A 17,741-nucleotide genomic window follows, 5' to 3' on the forward strand; every position below is an offset into this window, starting at 1 on the left:
AAACAGGTTTCAAGCATTTTTCACACAAACATTACAATCAAAAAGGTCTTTTGCTGTGAAAACCATACATTCAGTTGGGCGTACCTAAACTTTTGACTGGTACCTCTAATATGTAAGATCAAGCCACTGCGTGTGTCTTGGTGTGTGTATGAGTGTGTTCATATTGGCCAAGCCTGTGCTGGTTTGTGTGTTAATCTGTGTCTTCAACTGGCATTTTCTTCTCCCAAATAAACTCCTTGTGCCTGGTTATAACAAGAGGGAATTAAAAGCATGAAAGAGTATCTGCCAGGCACATTATTGTCGGCCAGCCTGCTCTTATCTGTCACATCAGTGCTATTAGGGAGCGTATGTGTAGCCTGATTCCATTGTCACCTGTCCTTTAAGCCTTATCTACAGGCCCAAATCCAAGCTAATCCTTCATACGTGTCTGCAGATTTAAGCAGACTGATCACAGGCAGGTAGAAGGGCTTAAAATAACTCTTTGAAGGCTGTTTTCGGCATTTGTGTTTGCTCTACGCACTCAAAGCAAGTGTGGCCCGTGTTTTCTGCTATCAAGGGAGAAATAGAGTGTGTTTGCTGTCTGTTAGGCACGGGCTTGGAGGAGGAAGTGTGAAATCACATTTTTCCTGGCCAGGAATCGCTCGCTTTTCTTAGATGTACCAGTAGAATCTAAATGATTGACCGCACTCTCTCTGTCTCTGTCTCTCTATTACTAAAGATGTCAAATGTAGCTGTAGTTTGGTGCAGTGTTAATACTTGGAAAATGTAACTGTTTTATTTTGCGAAATTGCTTTTAATTATTCAGATTTATAATTTACCAAATTTATACCTTCTGCTTCTTGTGACCTGAGTAATCCCAAACACGTTCAGTGATGTTGAGGACGTCCTTTTTTTGGACTTTTCCTTTTCTCAGTAATGGATTTTTGAAAGAATGGACAGAAACTTTTTTTTTTAATCTGACGCAAGAGTTCATCTCTCAAAGATGAGATCTTTTAGTGCTGTTTATCTGATGTAATAATGCAAGTACTATTACTGTTTGAAGTACTGCTCAAATACTGTTTATCTCTTTATCTGATCAGTTCTTGGGAGTCCATCTTCTTAGTATCTTTTCATAATTGTTTGTGCTCTCGTTTTGGAAACTTCTGTTTTTCTTTGTCGTTTTTTTTCTAAACTCCTCAATTTTTTTTCTTTAAAACAAAAAACAGCTTAGACTTAATGGTGATTTTAACTGAAAATAAAAGAAATGAAGGTCGCTGCCTTTTCACAGTACTGTATGTCATGGTTGCCAATATTTTACTATAAGAGTAACGGCATTTTTTTAACGCAAATGTAAATATCATCTTACATTATGATGCCATAATATTCTCATGGTTTATACTTGAAGAGATATTGAATTTATTACCATTGCCCAGTACTAGAAAATGGCTTGCCCTCTGTTGTCGAAGTACTAATCCATCCAAAAAGCAGCTAAATCAATACTGTAAAGCCTGGAGATAGAAGCTGTGGAATGGAACGGGCTTTAAAAGTCCCATAACTGCCTTTGCTCACGCTTTTGCATAGGCCTGATAGTTGAGGATAGATGAAAAAGGCCTTACGGCAATCCCTTCTCCACATCCACACTATTGGTGATGTAGGTGAGTGTGTAACTCAGTGCACTCAGCCAATTAAACTCTGCCTGTGATGTCCAGCTGCTGTAATTGGCTCCAGTGTTTGCTCATCAGTAAAGCAGCCATTCAGACCCACCCAACCAGCTTTTGAGTAAGCCCACCATTCACATTGGTTGAGTCTATCTTGATCAAGACAAGCATTACTTACCATATTGTGTTTTCACAAACACATATTGTATTTGCAGATGGAGTCTAAGCCTTTGCTTTTAAGTGCACTTAGCAGCCTGTCATTGTTCATTATTTTAGTAATCAGAGTTATTTGAAAAGCCTGAACAATAAAATTGGATTTTATTGAACAATAACAAGCCACACAAAGTGGCACGGTGGCGTGGTGGGTAGCGCTGTCGCCTCACAGCAAGGAGGGCCTGGGTTTGATTCCCCGGCCGGGCGACCACGGTCCTCTCTGCCTTCCGCCTGAAGACTGCTGGGATAGGCTCCAGCATCCCCCGCGACCCTGACGGAGAAGCGGCTTAGAGAATGGATATATATATATATATATATATATATATATATATATACATATGTTTATTCACATTATTCACAGGCTTATTCAAACAGTTTTTTTTGTTTTTCTTTTCTTGTACACAATTCATTTGTCTGGTGTATAAGTTGACATTTATGTTATCATAAAACAGAACAGTAGCACCACCAAGAGTCCCCATCTCTCTCTCTCTGTGCGTGTGTTTGGTCAGCTCTCTTGTCATGTGTTTTATGATGGGGTATCTGATCAGAGCTGACACATACGCACGCTTTCTGATGAGTGTCAGATCAGTGCAGGTTCACTGAAGCTCCTCTCACTGCACTGCCCTTCTGTTCCTGAACACAATCATGCAGCCTTTGTGCTCTGTTTAAAATGGAACACTTAAAAATGACATTGATATGCTTAGGCCACGTGCTCATACGTTCACGAGCACTGCATATAATGCATTTATGGTGAATATTTCATATGTTCTGCTTCTGTCTGTTTTTGTACATTTTCAAGAAAAGAACGTCCTGATTTCACAGATAAAAACTGTAACATTAATCTTAATATTTTTTTTTTTTATTGTTTTCTTTGTGTTACATGCCAGCTGCCCTTTGCAGTGTTTTAAAGTTTCAGGTTGAATATTTTTTCCCTTTATTTTTGTATTATATATAGGCACCTGAATAAATATAAATATAAAATAAATGTAGCGTATTGTTGTATTTTTATCACAACTACTATTGTTGTTGTACATGGATATATGTAATATATATGGTGCATATTACCAGTTTACAAGCTTATCTACAGTAATGATACCATCAAGCGCTATGAATATGTATATCAACAGCATAACTGTGAAACTGGTTCCATGCTTTTTACAAATCTGAGAAAGCAACAGCATATGAAAAGAAAATAGCAATCGGCCAAGTGCAGAGCCTTGTGGTACACCGCAGAGAATACCCAGCTTAGACATGTTCACCTTACATATATGGAAGGTACATATGACTCCATGTCTTGGCATTGTGTAAAAAGTGTGTTGTCTCTGTGTGTTTACCCCTCAGTGGTCAGTCTATATCCGTGCAGCGGTGAGGAAAGAGAAGGGTCTCCCCATTCTTGTCGAGCTCTTGAGGATAGACAACGACCGGGTGGTGTGTGCAGTGGCTACAGCATTACGAAACATGGCCTTAGATGTGAGAAATAAAGAGTTAATTGGTAAGTACCTCCAGTTCTCCTGATTCATTTCATTGATTTACTCTGTGGCTCATCTTTCTTTTTTCTTTTGATTGATTCAGTGTTACACAATGTCTTATGTTTAAAGCAAAGAGGCCATTACGTGCATCAGATCTACACAACAAATTTCCTCTCCATGCTCCAGCCACAAATACTTTGTTTCAGAGTGTCTGTTGGAAATTGTAGCTCATGACAAAAAAACTATATTTAGAGTGTGTTATTAATTTCAGGTTAGCCTGCTGGCAAATCCTGTGTTACTGTGGTTTTTATTATCTAGGACAGCACAGTCCAGGTCAGTAGTGTAGCATTTTAAACTGGAAATTCAATGTTGTGTAGCAGCAAGCATCACAGCAGTCCGGTGTGAATAATTTACATATTTTGACAGAAACTGGGTTGGCACATCAATTTCTCATTAAGTAGAATAGAATGTTGATCATTTTCTGTAATACTTGTCCAACCTAGCACCAGTTGCTACAAGAGAATCCTTAATTGACCAACTGACCAGTTTTGAGTTTCTCACATTTGCATGTCTCACATTACACTTCTCATATTTGAATTTTTTTGTTATTGGGAAGATGTAGAGGTAAAGAGAATGAAAAACAAAAAAAGACAACGTAATTTCTTCGTGGGCTAATTAAACCATGCAGCCATCATCAGGTGTGAAAATATAATTGCCTCCTCTAGTTAACCAAGTTAAGGGCTGCTGTTGAGCTCTGTGTCCAGACAATCAGGTTTTTATGCCTATATTTCTATCTCTATTTCTGTACGTATTAAATACAATCATATGCAAGTGTTTGGGTTCCCTGGACAAATGAAGCGTTTTCTTGATTTTCTAAAAACAAGTCTTTGTCCAAAAGTTATGGGAGATTTTCTATTTTATGTTTTATATTTTTCCAATGTGTTAAACTCAGCTAATGAATTGAAATTGTGCATTAAAATGTGTAGAAAAATGAAGATTTACTGTCAGAGAATGTGTATTTTTGATATAGAAAATCTAATAAATATGCACAAACTCAATTCCATAAAAGGTCGAACAGTGTGTGAAATGCCAAGAAAAACAGAAAGCAGTGATTAGTAAATTCTGTTTGACCTACATCAACCTGAAAACAGTACAAATACACAGTGTTTGATGTTTTACCTTCAGATTACCTTTTTTAAAAAGATTATTTTAAATATAAATATACACTTTTTACTTTACTAAATTTTAAATATACACTTATACACCCCAAATATGTACGCTGTTGATATGCCTTCCGCTCTGTATAGTTTAGTCAACTTTTATTTTTCAACACAGCAATAAACAATGTTTACTGTCAGTGGTTTCTCTCCTGAGCCCATGCAGTCATATCCTTGTTTTAATGTAGTGCCATGTAAGAGGTCACAGGAATTTGATTGTGGTTTGTACATCTTTCATCATTTCCTGCATCTTTTAAGAATATGCACTGTAGAAAGTAAAATACCCAAAATGCAAAAGGCCCTTAAAGATTGTTGCTTTTAAACGGGTCAATTTACTGATGCATTTTTGACAAAATGGCAAGTCTTGACCCGTCCTTGCTCTTAAAGGACTAGGCCTTTCCTGGATGCTTCTTTTATGCACAGTCATGATTATATCACCTCTTTTAAGAGGTTTTCTAAACATTTAACAACATTTCCATTCTTAAATTGCCCTTCTTAGCTTTTTTTGCAACATGTTACAGGCATTAATTTCAGAATGAGAATATATTTACAAAGCTTATAAGATAAAACATTAAACACCTTGTTTTTGTACTTTGGTCAGTGGATTTACAAATCACTGCTTGCTATTTTTATTTTATTTTCATATACTGTCCCAACTTTTTTGGAATTGAGTTTGTAATTTGACTGGGGTGTTCAAACTTTTGGACATAACTGTATATATATATGATTAGCTTTGGACCAGAGTTAAATTAACATACATAATCTAGAGGAGCTTATCGATGTAATCCAAAGAAGATTTTCAAGCACTGTTGAAACTAGACTAAACTAAAATGACTTCAAAGCTGTTAAGTTCAGATCCGAAAGACCCCTCAGGCTTTCTCTTTGGCTCACTGAGGACAGTGTTAATGACTGCACCATCAGAAAGACACATGGCAATAAAAGAATAGACAGAAACCATGGCTATAGAGAAGAGCTTGAAAGCCTGCCTCAGATTTCCTAAAGCCCAGTTTATACTCATCCCACAACATGAAATGCTTTTAAAATGTTTTAAAAGACAGTTTCATCAATGTGAACTGTAGTTTTAGAACACTGGACACCGGCAGTTGGAGTTGAACATAGTTATAATGCCCAGTTTTGGAAAGTTACTTATATAACTTATTTGCCTAACCAATCAACATGCATCCAGCTTGTAACAAATTTGTAAAAATGAAAGAGAAAAGAGGAGCTTTTCCAGTTGTTTGAAGATCACCCATCATTATATGACTAAAGTGCTGAAGGTTCTAGTTCAGGGCATAGATTTTATATCAGAAGTGGGATAGACACTGTGAAATTGAAACACAACCTTGAATAATTGGTGTAGCCCACTGAACCATACAGTCATGTGAAAATAAGTGAACTTATCTACGCATACTTAAATATTTCATTTTTCCATGAAACACAAAATATAAAATTCCAATATGTTAAATTGAACATTAAAAAGAACATTCTCTGTAAAGGATGTGGTTATTTTCACTTAGGAAATTGAGAAAACTTAATTTGACCATGAGTGTTTCAATTTTGCATATGACTGCATATAGTGGTGAAGTGCACTTCAGATGTTTGAAGTTTCAAAAGATACTGTTGACTCTCTATACTCATTCTGGGCTGCAAAACAGCCAGCTTTAAACACACTGTTTTTATGATGTCACAAAACCCAGCACATTTAGGTACAGTATATCCACATGTTCGGCCTGCAGACGTTTAGCCCCGCCCATTCGCACTGAAGTTATAAGGAGTGTTTCAGCACTGCTGCTTTTTCATCAGAACAGAGCTTATTCACCTATAGCAGTATCAAAAACAGTTTAAATGTAAATGATAGAGTTCATGTAAAATGAAATAAACCTTTTTTGATACCGAAACCCACACAAATGTTATAAAGATAGAAAATATGAAAATGTATATGGCCTCTTACAGTGTTATGTCACTAACCTTGTGCCATCTGTCACACAACAGAAATTATAGAATCAAGACACGGGATTAAGATTATCTGCATAACAGACACTCAGAGACAGATGTATTAAATATATTAAAGATTATAAGAACATACAAGTTCTGTATATATGCCACACTATTGCTTTGGGAATCATGAATAATCTCTATAAATCAGTTTGGTTGGCTGACTGTAAGGCCCATGAAAATGGACGTGTACAGTAATATGTATCTGTAGTGCCAGCAGACTCAGTCATTTTATACACGTTCACTTCACTGCAGTGATCTCGGACTGTATCTCTTTTCTTCTTGGCTTCCTTGTTTTCACCTCCCTGAGATTCTCTCTGCTTGAAATTCTACCAGTGACATCACTAACAGACTATTGATCTCTCCATAATAAACTTGGTTTCCTGGTGGGCCTCGCCGTCTCCATGGCGACGGCTCTCTGGTTTCGGGCTGTTGGTTTCAAGGCCCTCTGGGTGATGGCTGCAAGCGCTCATGGTTGGAGCTTTTTAGCTCCTGAATCAGTTGGCTAATAATTACCACCTGGAGTCCAACTAAATTTGCACATTGTCTAAAGCTGCCATGGACCGTGCTGAGAGTTGCCCATTCTCCCTGTGCAGTGCTGCAGTCTCTCCTTGGTTTTGGGTAAACAGTGAAATTGTTTCATTCCTTGACAAAAATCTTGCTGTGAAAATTATTGTAACCCAAATTCAGATATCATATTATGCTGCTGCAGTTGGTTGTGGATAGTCATCTCTATTTTCTTTTCCAAACAAAGTTTCTGAACATATTGTAATCCCTCCTTATCAATTTGTACATAGTTAGGTTGTTTTACTCCCCACGCCACGCAAAAATAATATCTTAGCATATGAAAGCAACATATTTATGTCAATATGTCTAATATTTTTCATTAGAAGAGGAATATAAAAATGCAGAAGTTGGAGGTTAGAGCTCTGCGTTTTATAGGGCTGGTCCAAATCATTTGAATACTCAAGAATTTGTTGGTATTCTTTTCAGTATTTAGTATTCGGAAGCTACAAGCCACATGAAATATAACCTAATCTACTACTGTCAGCAGTGGCCTTTGGATAGAACAATGATTGTTGTATATAGTCACCTCGCCTCAGAACACTATGTGTATGTGTGTGTGTGCGTGTGTGTGTGTGTGTGTGTGTGTGTGTGTGTGTATATATATACACAAACATATATATTGTGTAATAATATAATAATACTTTCACAATATATTTTCACTAGTATTACTAGTCCGGTTTCTTAAATTACTAAAATATTTTATTTAGGTAGTTAAAAATTGCTTTAGTCAGTAGCAGACAGGTTTGGTGAGTCCCATAAGAAGTAAAACCAATTTTGAATTTGCCATACAGATGGGTACAATTATGGTGATATATTGGTTTTTACACACAAACATGTATTTTCATTTGACATGATAGGCTAGTGTTACCCATCTCATGTCCTCGAACAGCCAAAAAGGCTAACTTTTTACCAACAAAAACATGTTTGTTAGCTTATGGGTGCTAAAATGTATTTTTTCCATGTTCATGCCTGCTGCTCACAGAAGTATCTAAAGCTTGAAAAGCGCTCAAGCTTTAATATTCTCCCGTTTTTAACTGGAGTGAGTGAGTTTTCAGTTTATCCTGAGAGAAGAATCTAATGTTCAGCACAAAGGCAATAATACAACCCCCCTCTCCTGCCAAAGTTCTCTGCCAGCCCCCCAGCCCCAAGGTCAGAAGTTACAAGTTTTAAGCATTAGTTGAATGCAGCGTGTGATAACTGAACTATATCACAAGATTTGAACATTTTATGTGAGTATTACAAACTAAATTATCTGCCAGTTAAACGATTTAATGACATAAAACAATTTCTAAGCTATAAAAAATATATAAAAATAAATTAAATTTTTTTGATAAAATTCTTACAAAAGCAAGACTTTGACTGTGCTTAACTTGCCAGTATATTGTTTTTGAAGTGTGGCACTTATACTTATTAAGTTATATCAGTATTTGGATTATATGAAGTTATATGATGTTGATGTTATAAAACCACAGCAAAGTGCCTTTGTTCTGTCTGTCTGTTAGCTTTCGTGTTCAAAAATGGAAATGAAATTGTGTGTGTATGTAAGCATATAGTATGTAAGTACTGTGTTCAGTACAGATCCTTTGATGAAAAAGCCTTTGAAGAGTGAATGTGTCATGCTTTATGCATTCAGCTCATGTGCAGAAGTGCAGTCTATAAGACCTATAGATCCTGCCTTGAAATGGATGTGCTGTGCTTTCAAAGGCCTGGTGTGACATTGTAAAGAAAGTTTAAGCTAAAGAAGAAATGCTGTTTTGATCATCTCTGACTTTATTTGTTCCATTCACTGAGCTGCTATGAATTCAGCTGTAAACTACTTCATTTGGCCCTTCTCCATCGGTTTACGTGTCTGTACATCAACGCGGCTGGATATTTCTCTGCAGGAACATTGCTAGCAGGATTTGTTTGAATGAGTTAGCACCAAGAGGGAGTGTGTTCTGATCTACCTGAGCTAGGCGGAAGGCCTTGAAGTCTTTACTTTACAATGCAGCAAAGGGGTTTACGTAAGAACTAGATTTACACTACTAAGAAAGATGGAGGCTCTCTGTTGCTTCTTGGTTTGGAAAAAGTATATAGTACAACCAGATACCATATGAACATGCTGTTCAAAAGTCAGAGACTAATATATAGTCTAAATCAAATACCAGATTTTTCAGTGTTTAGTGTGTCCATTCTTTTTTTGTGTGTGATCAGATGTTCTTTTATTTTTTAGGATAGTGCTCCAGTGTAATACAAAATACAACAAGCGGTAAGATACATAGCAACAAAATGAAGCACCCAATGAGGCCCCCCCCACCCCATCTCCCCATGGTACCCATAAACCCACTGCTGATCAAAATAAATAAATAAATAATAATGAAAAAATAAATAAATGAATAGTCTCTATGACATATCTAATAATGCAAAACAGTAATGCAGTAGTAATAGTAACAGTAATTCAGAGTTAAGGTCCTCCTGTTAGCTCCATGGATCCTTGAAAGTTCCATATTAATAATATCCACCAAGGTGAGGATCCATTGCCGCCAGCACAGAGAATGTGGAGGTTGTTCAACGCAAGGCTAACATTTTTTTTTTGCAGCTGTGAGACCAGCCAGCCAGATTCGCTTTTCAGCGCCATTTAAGATACATTCAGAATCGTCAACCAAAAGTGTGTCCATTCTTGATCTGTATTACAGTTTAAATTCTAGTCAGGAGACCTCCTTTCAGCATTTCAGAGAAATCTGCAGGGTTATTTTTTCACTTCTCCAAAGTTCAGTTTTAGAAGTTGGTTGCATTTTCTGCTACAACCAGATTTTTTCAGATCTGAATTAAAAGTGGAGCTTGATTTTCTCCTCTCTCTCAAAGGAGAAAGCTTTAAGTGCTGTTCATCTGATGTGGACAGTTTTGTTGGTCTACCAGGTCTTGCATGGTTGTTATGACCATTTTCTTTCTTTTAATGAGCTTTTTGAGCTCCACTAGCGTATAAGTGTCTTTTTCATTTGTTTTCCTTTGACTTTCCCCTTCCTTGTGCAGGTGGGCTACCATAAGTTTAATATCCACAGAAATATCTTCTGGAAAGTATGTACATAATTTGCGGCAGTCGTGGGCTGGAGGTTAGGGATCTGGCCCTGTGACCAGAAGGTTGCCGGTTCGATCCCCAGGGCCGACAGTCCATGACTGAGGTGTCCTTGAGCAAGACACCTAACCCCCAACTGCTCCCCGGGCGCCGTGGATAGGGCTGCCCACCGCTCCGGGCAAGTGTGCTCACTGCCCCCTAGTGTCTGTGTTCACTAGTGTGTATGTGGTGTTTCGCTTCACGGATGGGTTAAATGCGGAGGTGGAATTTCCCCGGTTGTGGGATCAAAAGAGTATCACTTAATAAACTTAACTTAATGGCCATATTGACTGAAAAATGAAATAAATGGTGTTCTCTGACTTTTACACAGTATAGAAAGTGCCAGAAAAGGTTCTTTGTTATAAAAGAGCCACTTTTGTTTCTACGGAACCTTGGAACCTTCAGCTGTATGTCTCTTTAAAACATTTATGAATCGGATTCTGCTTTTAAAAAACAGTAAAAACAAAATACAGTAAGAAGATTAGATGCTATAACTAAACTAACCATTTTCAGTGCAGCTCCAAAAGAACTCTGCAGAACAGGAAACTAAAAAAAAAAACAGACATAAATGGGTTAAAGACACGTTTTTTTTTTGTAAACAGAAACCTGTTGACAGATTACAGAATATCCACATAATGTAAAATGGTTTTATACCAATTGAAGGTTTTTCTTAGAAATGTTTGTCCAGCTATACAGCAACTTTTATTTTAAAGAGTGTTCTTAATAGATCTAAAGGTCAGTGAATTTGACCATACTTTTATATGCAGATGAGTTTGACCCTCCATGTTAACAGTTTTTATTGTCTGGCTTTGCCCCCTCCTTAGGGCAAAAAAAAAATTTGGCTCTTCTTCTAACTATAATAATGTTGAGCTTCTTTTTCTATAATTGGCAGTAAGCCATGCCTCACAGGCAGATGACCTGTCTACTAACTTTTATATAAAAAAAAAAAAATATATATATATATATATATGATTGGTCAAACTTTTTCAGTTTTGCTTATTTTGCCCAGAGTGAGCTGTCTCTTAGTTGCCATGGGGCAATGCTGACCCTCATGTTTAAAAAAATTGCCTTAAACAATTGGTGGCTCTTCTCTGGTTGGATAACTCTGGTCTGTACAGTGTCTGGTGATGTTTAGGGATACCATCAGAGCCAGTTCTGGCTGTAACCCATTTTAGCAGCTGCTTAGCAGTTACACATCTGCATAATTCAACTGTAAACATGTAAACAAAGTCATTCAGGGTAGTTTGGAGTAAAATGCTCTGTTCTAGAGAAACATACAGAGTCAGAAGTGTTCACAGTGGGGGTGATAGGAGCTAGAAGTCTGAAGAGTTTATTGACTCCAAAAGCTCACTCACAGAAAGTTGTTACATGAAAGGGTTATGAATACATGCACTTCCTGATGTCTGAGACGCTGTTTTGTAATAGTTTAAAGTCAAGTCTAGCACACTCTCTGCTACCCTGGGCTCAGGAAGGACACTGGATGCAGGAGAAATGTTTGCAGCTGCGATTTCACTTTATTTTTACTCCAAACCACCAAAACAAAACCACAACCAAAGCTGACTAGTTTCGAGTAGCTTCAAAACTAAACTCTTTAGTCCTTTTTCTACGAAACCTGCTGCTTCTGCGCTCCCTCTCTGTTCACTTTTGTTTTTAAAAGGTGCCCACATATGCTGGCTCTCATTAAGGGCAATGTGAGCACCTGAGCCTGCTCTATGGCTCACACCCTGGATCGAACCTGAGGCAAATTAAAGTAGGCTTGCTGCAGAACCAGAGGCGGTACCCAGGAGGTGGGTTGGGGTCTTGTGCCCCATCCCACACTCACTCACAGATTTCATCTTCTCCTCACTTTTTTTGTGGGGTTTCGTCTGCGGTCAGAGTTCAGACCCCGACGACAGCAGCAAGAGCCGGCAAGGGATGGGTTCATGCCATTATTAGGTTGTAAGGTTTTGGCCCTGGATTTACTGCTATTTTACTGTTTCAAAGACATTGTGACCCCTGGTTCCCATCATCACTGTCAAGAAAGTAGCCTGTGACCCATTTCCCATTATTCCACTCTGAATGACTTTGATTATATTTCAATGATTGACTTTTGGAAAACCAGAAAAAGTCAGTGGAATTGCCCTTTAAATTTTATATTTAAGATTGTAGAAAAAGCACAGTGAATTCAGAGGTTTTATTTTTTTTTCTGATAAAAATGAGTTAAAATTTGTATTTTTTCTATTACTGAATACAAATGACAATGGTGGTGGGTAGGAGGAACCTCCAAGTGTTACACTTAAGGCCCCCGAATGTTCACAACTGGCCTTGGATGCCATTAGATACAAATTAGTTTTTAACAATGTTGTCTTTTGTTTAGTGTTTTTTTTATTGCATTTCAATTGTCAGATTTCATTCAAGACCTGTTATTATGAAACATGAGTCGTCGAGTGGCAAGAAAAAGAAATATACACAAGTACACTGTATGGCCAAAAGTATTCACTCACCTATCCAAATAATTGAATTCAGGTGTTCCAATTACTTCCATGGCCACAGTTGTATAAAACCGAGCAGCTGCATCCAAGCCTTACATCACCAAGTGCAATGCAAAGTGGCCACTGGACTCTAGAGCAGTGGACACGTGTTCTCTCGAGTGACCAATCACGCATCATCGGATGGACGAGTCTGGGTTTGGTGGTTGCCAGGAGAACGGTACTTGTCTGACTGCGTTGTGCCAAGTGTATACAAAGGGGCTTGGCACCTTAGTTCTAGCGAAAGGAACTCTTAATGCTTCAGCAGACCAAGAGATTTTGGACAATTTCATGCTCCCAAATTTGTGGTAACAGTTTGGGGACGGCCCCTTCCTGTTCCAACATGACTGCGCTCCAGTGCACAAAGCAGGTCCATAAAGACATGGATGAGCGAGTTTGGTGTGGAAGAACTTGACTGGCCTGACCGCAACCTGATAGACCACCTTTGGGATGAATTAGAGCGGAGACTGTGAGCCAGGCCTTCTCATCCAACATCAGTGTCTGACCTCACAAATGCGCTTCTGGAAGAACGGTCAAAAATTCCCATAAACACACTCCTAACCCTTGTGGAAAGCGTTCCCGGAAGAGTTGAAGCTGTTATAGCTGCAAAGGGTGGGCCGACATTATATTAAACCCTATGGATTGACAATTGGATGTCATTCAAGTTCATATGCATGTGAAGGCAGACGACCAAGTACTTTTGGCAATATAGTGTATGTAGAAAATAAACCAATAATAAAAATTATTTTGCTTATTGGAGCAATAATTTTTCATTCAGCTAACTCTACTTCTTGATATTTGTTGCCGATAGTGATATTCTTCACATGATTGAAAGCTGAAACATAACAAAGGCTCTCAAAAGGCTGTCCCTGATTGGTCAGGAGACCAGCCATGAGTCGTTTATGAATTGAGTTGCCATGGTAGCTCAGTAAAAAGTGATCCACTGTTGAAAACCCTGGGTTACATCACACTAAACTTTAATTTTCGGCTTTGTGAGATAAACCCAATGCTTTTTTAACCACCATGTATTTAAAAAGAAACCATATGAATGAGATAAAATAACATTACAATAACAAAGTACTGGACTAGACTGAAGTGAATCCTCATGTAAGTAATTCTGTTGACAGTGCTACTTCACATGACTGCCAAGTACTACAGTGAAGGCTGTATTCATTTATCATCAGCATGTTTGTATAGAGCAGCGATCTTCATCTGTGTTCAGTGTATGTTGATAAGATTGCATTTGATGGGTATTTATCTATATGTTTATATGGTTTGCTTTGGGCCTTTGTTGTGTTGTAGTGTTATGTTGTAAAATTAAAACTTGAACAGTGCAAACTTGTTTTATATGAAGGAAACAAATAGACAATCAAGCTCAACTCTTGCTTCAAATGGGAGAAAACAATTTAGTGCTGTGGGTCTGAAAGGATGTGTAGCTGTCAAGAAGCCTCACTGAAAAAAATCAACTATAGAACACCAAAACTGGGCATCAGAGATGGGGAGTAATGTTTTATGCATTGATAAATCTAATTATGCAATTGGGATTACTTGGATTTTCAGAAGCAGAAAATGAAACTAACTTCTAAGACTGAGCTTTAGAGGTGTGGAAAAATATCCACAACTGGAAGCTGTAATAAAGTTAATGGCTGGACACACTAAACACTGGAAAAAAAAAAAAAAAAAAAAAAATATATATATATATATATATATATATATATATATTCGAAATATAAATTCTTTTATATATATATATATATATATATATATATATATAATTTATATTTCGAGTATTTTATATGTATATATATACATATTTTTTTCCAGTGTTTAGTGTGTCCACCCATTAACTTTATTACAGCTTCCATTTGTGGATATTTTCAGTCATATATATATATATATATATGTATATATATATATATATATATATATATATATATAAATTATATAAATTATATATATATATATATATATATATATATATAATTTATATTTCGAGTATTTTGATATATATATATATATATATATATGACTGACTTTTGCACATCATTATAGTTGTTCCATTACAACCATTATTAAAAAACCCATTAAAACATTCAGAATTTTTTAATGTTTGAGTCTTCTTAATCTAAGCTGTGCAGCTATTACAGTTCAGACTCCCCTTTTGGTCATTGGGCAAAGGTTCTTTGTGCAGAGTTCCTGTGAGAAATAAGTTCACAGGAGAATCAGCTGCTTTTCACAGGGAATGGATAATATTTGTCGACTGTTTCAGTAAAACTTTATCACCTCAGTTTTCCTCGCCTTGTAAAAAGTTGATTTAGGTGTTTCCAGTGAAGACTATAGATTTTACTGTCAGCTAAAGTAACTACATGTAGTTATTTTGTCTCACTACTCATGCAGCGTCTTGCTACTTCCATAGCCACATGGACCACATAGATGGTTTCTAAATTCACAAAGCCAATTCAAATGTTACTTTGCTTAGTTTTTTGGCCGAGTTTCAACATAACAACCCATTACAAACTCAAGTTTACATTCATCCTCATGCACATTAAAACTTGACATTTGTGACAGTCAGGCAAGTGAAACATGATGTAGGAACCAAGTGGCAAGAAAAGAAATCTACACAAGTCTGTAGAAGGCAAACCAGTAATAAAAGTCATTTTGCTTATTTTGTCTCACTACTCATGCAGCTTCTCTTAGGCATCTTGCTGCTTCCATAGCCACATGGAAGGTCTATGAAGGTTTCTGACTTCACAAAACCAATTCAGGTGTAACTTTTACGATTAATTGTGATTTTTAAGGGTTAAACAAAATAGACGTTGTTGGTAAATATGGTGCTTTTAAGTGTTAAGCATATTAAACTCACATCCGTCTGTCTTTCTGGCTCTTTCTCTGACTCTCTCTAACATGCTCTCTTCTTCATTTCTGCATTTCACCTCCCAGCTGCACGCTCTCTCTGGGTTTGCAGATGATGACATCAGCTTTTAGGGGAGTGTAGAGGGGAAGTGAGAGAAGTGCTAGAGGGCTCTGTTAATTTGGGGTTCCAGAGTACATAAAGCAACACAGCATCTAATTCTCCATGGGGATGAGAAGAGAGTGCAGCAGAAAAGTGAAAAGCACCAGTGTGGAGAGGGAAAGAGAGCAAAGGGCGAAAAAAAGGAGAGAAAGGTGCCATATTGACTGTCCGAATTGCTGAAGGACAACGTGACTTGTGTGTTAGTTACTTTCCCACTATAGGGGCTGCCAACTTGACTGCACATATTACAGAATGTCTCAGGGAATATCTCTAAAGATGTGTGACAGTCATTGTTAACTGTTGGTTTAGGCTGGTTTTATTCCCACCCTGATAAGTCAACATTCCCACCTGCATGTAGCCACCATCATTTTTCATAGACGTTCCCAGATGTTCTCATTAAAAGATCACGTGTGGCCTAGATGCTCCCAAGGTGGGACGTCGAAGGTTAGCACATGCTCCCTCCACACCACAGGAAACATCCCTGGACAGCTCAACATTCTTGTAAGAGAATGCTAACCACCAGTTCCGTTGTGTCAGCTAACAGACGACCATGTTTGCTCGCATCACTCGTTACTGGGAGAGGAAAGGCCAATTATGCTCCTCTGGACTCTTGAACACAGATCGCCTTGAACTGTTCTGCAGTCTCCTGATGATCAGGCCAACACTTAGATGGTTGCACCTCTCAGGAGGACCCAGTTGTTTTTTTACAGCTGTAATATGTGGTGTATCTAGGTGTTTATTATAGGTTATGAATTATTCAAGCAACATTAACATCCAGGGATCCAAACAGCAATGGCATGAAGAATAAAGGAAAGGGTAATGAAATCATATTGGAAATGGTATAGCCTGTTAAATGCTTAAAATTTGTTTTTATAAGGGCCAAGTGAATGGAAAGAGGCTGCAGATGTAGAACATGCATACAGGACACCGCTGCTGACAGCAACATGGATTAGGAAATACGTTGACAGCCCTTTTTAAAATTAACTAATATATTTGTTCCACGCCAGGGAAGTTGAGAAAAATAGGATATCTTTGGATGAGTATGTATTTGAGTGCTATTTGGAGTATACGTACAAGTCCTTAGGCGTGCGAGTTCTTAAATAGTGTCTGGCTTGTTTCTCTGCTCACTTTAATATTTTTTAATCCCCCAGCTTGCTTGATTTAACACAGAGAATATGAATCAGCACAGACTTTTCAACGAGCTAAAAGGAGTACGAGATGGAACTTCAGCAAGTTCTGGCAAATCAAAACTCCCACAGCCTACTGGAGCTCATTTTGCAATGTGAAAGCATCTCAAACTTTTCAGCAAAACTTTCTCAGGTACTGCTTTCAAACAGGGTGAGTACTGGTGAGAAGAAATTGACCATGCAGAGGCACATACGTCTGAAGTCTTGGCAGCAGAGTTTGGAGGATTTGGAGGTATTTGAAGTTTGTGGTCATGTTAGCTGCTGGATTTGGCCTGCTTGTCTTCAGTGGCCAGCGTTTCAGCTGATATAGGGGAATTTGTGTTATGATCTGTCATTGAAAGCCTAATACTGGCTGCAGTAAGCAAAAGTTCAGATTTGGCAGCCATTTAGACCTGGAGAGATAGAGATGAAGAACATTTTAAGTGAGTTTAACCTTCAGTAGCACTGTCCTGGTTACTGGATTAAACCCGAATGAAAAATATTGATTATAATTGAGCTTCTCAATGATTAGTGAAAAATATGAAGTACAAATATGAATATTTGTACTTCACTGTCGGACGGTCACAATGAATCAGTAAATCTGTTACTTCTTGCTTGATTAAACGACAGTGATTAGTCAGCCGTAGGCATGACTATATTGCATAGTTTAAATTGTTTAATTATTATTTAGATAAATAATTATTATTCGGATTTTAAAAATAGATTCTACATTACTTGCTTTTTCACATGGATTCAGATGCTTCCTCTTAATTGAATAACAGTGGTTAGTCAGGAATTTGCATGATGATATTGCCTATTTTAAATTGTCTGCATGTTTCAAATAGTTTTGTTATGGTTTTGTT

The 17,741-nt window shown here is 37.5% G+C and overlaps 1 protein-coding gene across 2 annotated transcripts in view; it reads left to right on the forward strand.

The window, feature by feature from the left end:
- ctnnd2a (catenin (cadherin-associated protein), delta 2a) overlaps positions 1 to 17,741 on the forward strand; it is a 570,926-nt gene that overhangs the window by 492,078 nt on the left and 61,107 nt on the right. For both annotated transcript variants that reach the window (XM_017716448.2, XM_037534162.1), the window contains one exon: positions 3,192 to 3,342. In XM_017716448.2, coding sequence (XP_017571937.2) covers positions 3,192 to 3,342 — 151 coding nt within the window. The remainder of the gene's footprint in view (positions 1 to 3,191; positions 3,343 to 17,741) is intronic.

Source organism: Pygocentrus nattereri, chromosome 24 (assembly GCF_015220715.1).
Source record: "Pygocentrus nattereri isolate fPygNat1 chromosome 24, fPygNat1.pri, whole genome shotgun sequence".
NCBI classification, from domain to species: Eukaryota; Metazoa; Chordata; class Actinopteri; order Characiformes; family Serrasalmidae; genus Pygocentrus; species Pygocentrus nattereri.